This window comes from Neopelma chrysocephalum, unplaced genomic scaffold (assembly GCF_003984885.1).
Source record: "Neopelma chrysocephalum unplaced genomic scaffold, ASM398488v2 Primary Assembly neopelma1_101, whole genome shotgun sequence".
Lineage (NCBI taxonomy): Eukaryota > Metazoa > Chordata > Aves > Passeriformes > Pipridae > Neopelma > Neopelma chrysocephalum.
In genome coordinates this window covers 14,398-23,500 of record NW_020897764.1, presented here as the reverse complement: position 1 = coordinate 23,500, position 9,103 = coordinate 14,398, and the positions used below count along the sequence as shown (strand labels likewise).

The following is a 9,103-nucleotide window of genomic DNA, read 5'->3' as shown; positions in this document are numbered from 1 at the left end:
AATGGGTTGGGTTGGAAGGGACCTTAAGGATCATCTCATTCCAATCCCTTCAGGGTTTAAATTGTCATGGAATGGGTTGGGTGGAAGGGACCTTAAAGACCATCCAGTTCCAACCCATTCAGGGCTTAAAATCATCGTGGAATGGGTTCGGTTGGGAGGGACCTTAAGGATCATCTCATTCCAACACCTTCAGGGTTTAAAATCATCATGGAATGAGTTGGGTTGGAAAAGACCTGAAAGATCGTCCAGTTCCAACCCATTCAGGGTTTTAAATCATCATGGAATGGGTTGGGTTGGAAGAGATCTTAAGGATCATCCAGTTCCAACCCCTTCAGGTTGGGTTGGGAGGGACCTTAAGGATCATCTCATTCCAGCCCCTTCAGGGCTTTAAATCATCATGGAATGGGTTGGAAGGGACCTTAAGGATCATCCAGTTCCAATCCATTCAGGGCTTTAAATTGTCATGGAATGGGTTGGATTGGAAGGGACCTTAAGGATCATCCAGTTCCAACCCCTGCCATGGGCAGGGACACCTTCCACTACCCAAAGTTGCTCCAACCTGGCCTTGGACACTTCCAGGGATCCAGGGGCAGCCACAGCTTCTCTGGCAAATCCATTCCACTCCCTTCCCACCCTCACAGCCAGGAATTCCTTCCCATCTATCCCTGCCCTCTGGCAGTTTGAAGCCATTCCCTGTGTCCTGTCCCTCCATCCCTTGTCCCCAGTCCCTCTCCAGCTCTCCTGGAGCCCCTTCAGGCCCTGCAAGGGGCTCTCAGCTCTCCCTGGATCCTTCTCTTCTCCAGGGGAACCCCCCCAGCTCTCCCAGCCTGGTTCCAGAGCAGAGGGGCTCCAGCCCTTGGAGCATCTCCAAGGCCCCTCTGGAATCTCTCCAGCAGCTCCACGTCCTTCCTGTGCTGGAAGGCCCAGAGCTGGACACAGAACTCCAGGTGGGGTCAATGCCCAAGTGACCAAATCATTGATAAACTGAATTAAAATGAATTAAGCAACAAACTAAAGAGCGAACTCACAATTGAAATATTGGAGTTATTTGGGGCAGAGGGGAAACGAGAGGTAAAAATCAGTGTAAACATCATTTTATCCTGGCTGTTATTCCCTCCTTGGTGGATCTGCACCCCAGAGCAGGAGGTTTTCCCCAGGATGTGCCTGTTGGAGCAAAGCCAGAGGGGATCCAGTGGCTGAAGGGGCACAAAGGTCAAAGGACAGAAAATGTTGTTTTTCTACAATTCACCAAAAATAAAAGTGTCACTGGATGGAGCAGAAGGAAAAAAGTGACACCTGGGCAACCAAACCTGGAGCCAGAGCTCAAGGGGTGTTTGGAAAACACCCTCAGGGATTGTTGGGGTTTCCAGGAGTTGGACTGGATGATCCCTGGGGGTCTATCCCAACTCAGGATATTCCATGATTCATTTTCACACAACCAAGTCCGAGGGCAGATCCAAACACCACCTGAAAAATCCGCCCAAATTCCTTTCCCTGGCTCCTTTTAGCAGCAGCCTAAGACAAGAGTCACATCCTGAACATTCCAGGACTTCAGTGTCCAACAAAAAAACAGGAAAAAACGCTACACTTTATACATATTTATATTTATTTTTTGCCATAACTGGCAAACTTTCTGTTGGAATCTGTAGAATCAGCCCCTTTATCCACCTGAATTCCATCATTTGCTGCTCCCGGTTTGGGAAAAGCAGGAATATCTTATCTAGCTGGAAGGGGAAGGGAATTTGACACAACCTGAAGCTGGATGGCAGCCACAGGAGCGGGATTTATCTTGTAAAATATCTCCCAGCTTTTTCCATAAATCCCAGAACGGGAAAAACCGGAGTCGCGCTTTGGCTGCCAAAGCAAAAACACAAAATAAACTCTGGATCAAACTTAATCCACCTTTCTCTGTTCTTCCCAAAACTAAAAGGGAGAAAACTCCTGTTTCTGTCCCAAATAAAACTCTCCTCCAGGTTCTTTCCCTGGGACAGGAAATTAGGAAAACTGTAAGTGGAAGATTTTTATTTTCCTGCGAGAAGTTTGGCATTTTTAGCCACTCAAGTCACTCCCAAGCAATTCCCTCTCCTGCTCCCAGGGACAGGAGGGATTTTAAATCCCAACATGATTTCCTAGAGGACATTTCTCCCGTTATTTTTCCTCGGAGTGACAAAGAATTCTGATTTTATTCACTTATTTTCAAGCAAATAAACACTCGTGGTACCACCGGGCTGGAAAAAAATAGACTCCAGCAGCTCCACAGGCTTCATTCCCACCTTTTATTTTGATCCCAATCGTTCCAGTTACACAGGAGGAAATACAAATTATTTCCTCAGTTCTCCCCCCTTCCAAAAAAACAGCTCCAGGGCCTGGTTTTCCATGTGTTAAGCTCAGGTGTCTGCGATCCCCACAGGCCATGGAACGAGGCCATCCCATGAGGAAATTTGGTCTTTAGCCCTTGGAATGAGCAGTTCCTCCACCAAACAAAGTTTTCTGTGAGCTCACAGTTGTGATTTCCGGAGTTGAAGGCACGTAAAGGGTAAATAAACACTCCAGAGGCTCTGGAAGGAGGAAAAGAACCGGAATGGGACCATCCAAACCCTCCAAGCAGAGCCTTGAGGGGCCAAGATTGTCACATCCCCTCCCATTCCCGGGGATATTTTGTCAATCCCAGCCATATATCACTGGAATTTTGTAGGAGTCTTCCTCCATCTCCATAACCCAGATAAGGAACAGGCTCACAATGCCACAAAATCCCTGTTTTAATATAAATGTCCCCTCAGGAATTCCTACCTGAGGTCCAAAGGACTGGAATGGGACCATCCAGACCCTCCAAACACAGCCCTGGAGGGCCAAGATTGTCACATCCCCTCCCATTCCTGGGGACATTTTGTCAATCCCAGCCATATATCACTGGAATTTTGTAGGATTCTTCCTCCATCTCCATAACCCAGTTAAGGAACAGCCTCACAGTGCTACAAACTCTGTGTTTTAATATAAATGTTCCCTCAGGAATTCCTAGTCCTGGATGGGACCATCCAGACCCTCCAAGCACAGCCCTGGGGGGCCAAGATTATCAATCCCAGCCACATATCACTGGAATTTTGTAGGAGTCTTCCTCCATCTCCATAACCCAGATAAGGAACAGGCTCACAATGCCACAAAATCCCTGTTTTAATATAAATGTCCCCTCAGGAATTCCTGCTGACGTCCAAAGGACTGGAATGGGACCATTGTCACATCCACTCCCACTCCTGGGGACATTTTGTCAATCCCAGCCACACATCACTGGAATTTTGTAGGATTGTTCCTCCATCACTGGAATTTTGTAGGATTCTTCCTCCATCTCCATAACCCAATTAAGGAACAGGTTCACAGTGCTACAAACTCTGTGTTTTAACATAAATGTCCCTCAGGAATTCCTACCTGAGGTCCAAAGGACTGGAATGGGACCATTGTCACATCCCTCCCAGTCCTGGGGCCATTTTATTAATCCCAGCCAGACACACCATTGGAATTTTGTAGGATTCTGTCTCCATAACCCAGTTCAGGAACACTCACACTGCCACAAAATGTGTTTTTTAACATAAATGTTCCCTCAGGAATTCCCGGTGAGGTCCTTTTCTTGAGCACCCAAATCACACTGAGGGCAGGAATTCCAGCTCCGAGGGAAGGAATCGAGCATCCCCCAACAATTCCTGTTGGAAAACACCTGCTGTTATCCCTGGAGGAGAGAGGAAGAGCAACAGCTCTTTGTTCACCACAAATTCCTCTTCTCCAGCTTTGGAAGTTCTCCTGACTCACCCAGCTCACAAACAGTGAGAGAGAGGGAGTAAAATCCTCCTTTTTTTTTGATGCAAAACAAGTGTTTTCACCACAAGGAATAAAAGATCCCAACCCTCAGGAGAGGGAATTGCTCAGGAAAACACTAATTATAAACACAAGGCCCTCAAATATCTTTAATTAATGGATAAAAGGTGATGGCACAAGGATCTCTGTCTTCAATGCTTGTTTTTCCCTCTTCACTCTCTGAATTCCTTGTAAATGCGATGATCCATCATCCTGCTCCTTCCCAAACATTCCATGTCTTGCTCAGGTGTCATTTCCTTGATGATTCCAGGGATTCCAAACCCAAAAGGCTCTATATGGACGTTTTTGAGCCCCGTGTGAATCCCAAACTTCCACACCTTCCAAATCTGCTTCTCCTGGGAAGAAATTCCCCCTTCGACCCCATTTTCCTTCACTTCCATATCTATTACAGCTTATACCTGGAAATTATGAATTATAATTATTAATTAGGATGATTAAAGACCCTCAGGGAAGAGGGTATTTTTACCACAGGCTGGATTAAGCTGTAAAATATTCCCATGGAAATTTATGAAGGATTATTTTGTTAAGACAACGACTTTGTGATGGGGAAAACGTGTGTTTTTAAGGAAATACAGGGAGGGAAATTTATCTCAACTTTGGCAAATTTATCTCCACTTTACCTGTCTCAGCTCTTTTGCCTCTTCCTGGGAGACCTTCTCGTGCTGCTGCAGCTGAACCTGCTCGTTGTCCATCCCTTCCCTGCTTCCTGCTGGAGATCCAGGCTGCACCACCCCTCCCAGGAGTCCCGTGGCTGCAAGAGAAATTCCCATGGTCAGACTGACAATTCCCAGTTGGAAATCGGGAAAAATTCTTCCCCTGTGAGGGTGGGGAGGGACTGGAATGGATTTCCCAGAGAAGTTGTGGCTGCCCCATCCCTGGAAGTGTCCAAGGCCAGGTTGGAGCAATCTGGGCTAGTGAAAGGTGTCCCTGCCTGTGGTAGGGGTGGGATGAGATGGTCTTGAAGGTCCCTTCCAACCCAAACCATTCTGGGATTCCAAGATTCCCTGATTTGATTCCATGATTTGAGTTTGGGAGGGTGAACTCAGAGAAGCCCAATCCAACCTTAACCATTCAATTCTATCCTTCCAGGAAGGATTCCAGCTGTATTTCCCACACCACCCATCCTGGAGGGGACCAGGTTGCCAAGAGATGATTTACCATCAAAGGCAGAATTTGGAGAATTGGGTCATTTTGGGCTGTTTTAACAGGATTTCCACATATCACGTTTCCAATCACATAAACAAGGATAATCCCAGAATGGTTTGGGTTGGAAGGGACCTTAAATCATCCAGTCTCACCCCCTGCCACAGGCAGGGACAACTTCCACCATCCCAAGTTGCTCCAACCTGGCCTTGGACACTTCCAGGGATTTTCCACCTGCTGCTTCTGCTCCCTGTGATCTTTTCATTCAAGAACTTTGAAGTGATGGAGCAGGGACAGAGCCCAAAGGTCAAGGCAGCAAAATCCAGGAAGGGAAGGACAACACTGCTGGTGACACCAACCCCCAGCTGAGCAGCAGGGACACGATCCCACAATCCCTCTGGAAGCTGTTTCCTGTCCTTCCAGCTGCACTCACAGGGCAGGGAGGCCCTAGCACAGGTTGTCCAAAGAAATTGTGGATGTCCTATCCCTGGAAGTGTCCAAGGCCAGGTTGGATGGGGCTTGGAGCAACCTGGGCTAGTGGAAGGTGTCCCTGCCCATGGCAGGGAGTGGGATGAGATCATCCTTAAGGTCCCTTCCATCCCAAACCATCCTGGGATTCTATGGAATATCAAGACAAAGCCCAGCTACTCTTCCCGAGGAGGATCATCCTCTGATGTTCATAGATGGGTTGGAGAACTGGTTGCTAAAGTCTCATGTCCCTTGAGTGGGAATTCAAGGAGATGGTGCTCAGTGCAGACCACATTTAGGATTCCAGAGGGACCACTCCACTCTCCAGAAGCTGTGGAGATTTTGGGACACTCAATCATTCCTGGGGCTTCTGCTTTTAAAGGAGAAACCCCTCAAACAGTGAAACTTCCACCCAGAAACAATCCTGCAGGAATTACAGGGAGCTTTAATATCCCACCTGGGGCTGGGACAGCTGAGCTCCTCACTTGGGAATAACAAATTATCCCTAAAAAAAACAAAGGAGGAAGGGAACTAAACCTTGTTCCTGCTGCTCTTTCAGGGCTTTGCTCCATTTGGCACTGGAACAGAAAGGTCAACTGTCCCCAAGGGCTGGGGATGGAGACACGAGGAGGTGTCACCACTGGGAGATTCTTCAAAGTGAAAGTAGGGATAGATGGGATATTGGGAAGGAATTCTTGGCTGGGAAAGTGGGGAGGAACTGGAATGGATGTCCCAGAGAAGCTGTGGCTGCATCTGAATCCCTGGAAGTGTCCAAGGCCAGCTTGGAGCAACCTGGGAGAGCGGAAGGTGTCCCATGGCAGGGGGTGGGATGAGATGATCCTTAAGGTTCCTTCCAAGCCATTCTGGGATTTTATCTCCAAAGTTTTCCCACCTGGGCACCAGCAAGGAAACCATTGTCCCAAGGCCACCTGGGAGCACCAAGGCCAAGGACAACAGATTGGAATCCATGAGGACACAAAGCCTGGCACATTCCAGAGCTCTGTGCCAGCTCCAAGTGCTGCCACAGCCCAGCTCTGGATACCATTCCTTTTTCCTGGAAAAGGGAGCCAAAAGCTAAACCAGAAGCACCAAACCCTAAATCCCTCCCAGGGAATTCCTGCAAACTCCTAATCCCTGGAATTACTCCGTTATCAGTCCCTGGACTCAGACACTGCCCAGGTGCCTTCACTGGATTGTGCTCCTTGTTTTCCAAAGGGGAAAAGAACCAGGCACTGAAAAATGGGAAATCAGTGTCTTGGTGTCCTTCCCAGGAAAAGTGGGGTGGGAATGACAGAATTCCCTATGGCAACAAACAGCCAGAGGAGGTTCTTTGTGTTTCTCATCAGCTGAGTGTCACCCTGTGCTAATTAATTAATTAAAATCAATTCATCCATCCATCCATCTCCATTAATCCAAGGACAAAAAGAGCAGGATGAGCAAGGAGAGCTGGAATTTCCCAGTAATTTTTTAGGGAGATATTGGATAAAAAGGCAGAAACACTTAAAAAAGCAATTTGGTTTCATTGGTGTCACTTCCAAAAAGCCACCAAAGCTCGGAACAAAGTGCTGGAAACTCCAAAAAATGAGCAAATTTACGGAGAAACAGGAAAAATTCAGCAGTTTGTAAAGGGATAAAAAAACCTGTGGATGCTAAAATTCAGCTACAGGACCCAGACAGCCCCAAATTGTTGTGCTGCAGAGGCACTTTAGGATTTTAATCCCTTTTTTTTTAATCCTGGGAAGGTGCTGTCAACCATTCCAGAGGGTGGAATTGGCTCAAAACTGAATAAAATCAAATAAAACAAGTGCCCTGAGCGTTTAAACGCCCCCATTTGGCCAAAAAAAAGAGGGAGGAAAGAAGTGCAAAGCACCTAAAAATCCTTTCAGATAATCTGGGGGGGTAGAAAACCCTCCAGAAATTCCTCTTTCAGGTGGAATTATGCCAAAAATCTTAGGAAAAGGGATTATTTATTTGGAATATGAAGAACTTTAAACAGAGGCTCCAGGTGAGGTTGTGACAGTTTGGGGCAAAATCCTTCATTTTAAGGATTTAAAAATTTTAATTAAATTAAACTGTTTAAATTTAATTTTAATTAAATTTTTAAATTAATTAAATTTAAATTCAAATTTTTAAATTAATTAAATTTAATAAAATTTTAAATTCATTAAAATCCTTAATTTTAAGGATTTAAAAAGGGCAAAATCCTTAATTTTAAGCAGGATGGACCTTTCCTGCCGGGATATTTCTCCTAGAAATCCCTAAATTAATTAATTATCTGAAAAAATAAAGCTTTTTCTGTGTACAGGGGCACAAAACAAGGATTTTTTTCCCCCTTGGATTTTAGGGAAAAAAAAAAAAAGAGGATATCCATGGAAAAAAATGCCAGAGGTTCAAAGGCAGCCCGTGGGTGCCACCTTGTGACAGAAGGAAAAACAGGGATAAACTCCAGGGAAGGGACAAACAAGGGAGCTGGAAAAGCTGGAAAAGTCGGGATTGCCATAAAATTCGGTTTTCTTGAAGCTCATTTCCAAAGGAAACAGGGAAAAGGCAGCAGGGAAGGAGAAATATCCTTCCTTCCCTCGCTCAGAGCAGTGGGAAAAACCTGGAGAGGGCTGGAAAAAAGGATTATATATTATATTATATTATATATTATATTATATATATATTATACTATATTATATATTATATTATATTATATATATTATATTATATTATATATATTATTATATTATATAAAAGGATTTTATATAACCAGCCTTCAGGCCCTCAGGAATTGGACTCCAATTGGTTGGAATAATTTAGAGCAGGTTGTTTTTCCTCTAAGCTGCTGTTGGATTTGAAGTGCCAGATGCCCCAAAAACTTCCTTCCTTCCAAATTAACCAGGTTTTTCCAAGTTTTTTCCCTTTCAAAATACCCTCCCCTGCTGAATTCCAGGATGTTTGGTACAGGGAAAGATGTGAATTTATTACTTTATCCTGTTTTTTCTGCTGGGTTTTTAATAAGCTGGGAGTAAATCCAGGCCTGGAGTTGTTCTTTTGTCATTAAAAATTAGGGGGAAAAAAAAGAGGATTTACATAAATAAATTAAATAAATTCCTAAGTGACATATATGAAATGAATCCAGGGTTGAATTACAAAAAAAACTAAGGAAAAACACTTGGAATTTTAGGAGAATGAAGAGGAGTAAGGAATGTCAAGCTGATTGTTGGGAAAGGGTTTCAGTCTCCCTTGTTTCCTTGAAATCTTAAAATCAACAAATCTGAAGCCTAAAATCTCCCAAATTTAAACATTTGGACTGTTCAAATGCCAAAATTTAGAGTTTTTTAGGAAAAAATTTAGTAGGAAGATCAATATGATGTTTATCCCACGATTTATTGAATTCCTGGAATGGATATTTGGGTTAAACTTCCTGTATTTAACTGAAGGTCAGGTTTAATATCATTATTATTCATCTATTCCAGCCAGGAATGATAAAGGAAAAACAGCAATGATGGAGGGTTTGAAGTCACCTTGAGGTTATTCCTTGGATTTTATCATCACCACTGTTGGGACAGGGAGGGAAGGATTTGCCTTGGGAATATTTTGGGGTTGGAAAACCCTTGGAAACCTCTGGAGTCAAAGCTGC

The 9,103-nt window shown here is 44.6% G+C and overlaps 1 protein-coding gene across 7 annotated transcripts in view; it reads right to left on the bottom strand.

Moving 5' to 3' along the window:
- The window catches only part of SNAP47 (synaptosome associated protein 47), a 23,060-nt gene that overhangs the window by 655 nt on the left and 13,302 nt on the right, over positions 1 to 9,103 (bottom strand). For 6 of the 7 annotated variants that reach the window (XM_027695536.1, XM_027695534.1, XM_027695539.1 and 3 more), the window contains exon 4: positions 4,488 to 4,618. In XM_027695536.1, coding sequence (XP_027551337.1) covers positions 4,488 to 4,618 — 131 coding nt within the window. Of the gene's footprint in view, positions 1 to 3,452; positions 4,266 to 4,487; positions 4,619 to 9,103 lie in introns of those variants that run through there. The other variant, XM_027695541.1, reaches the window with a different exon arrangement.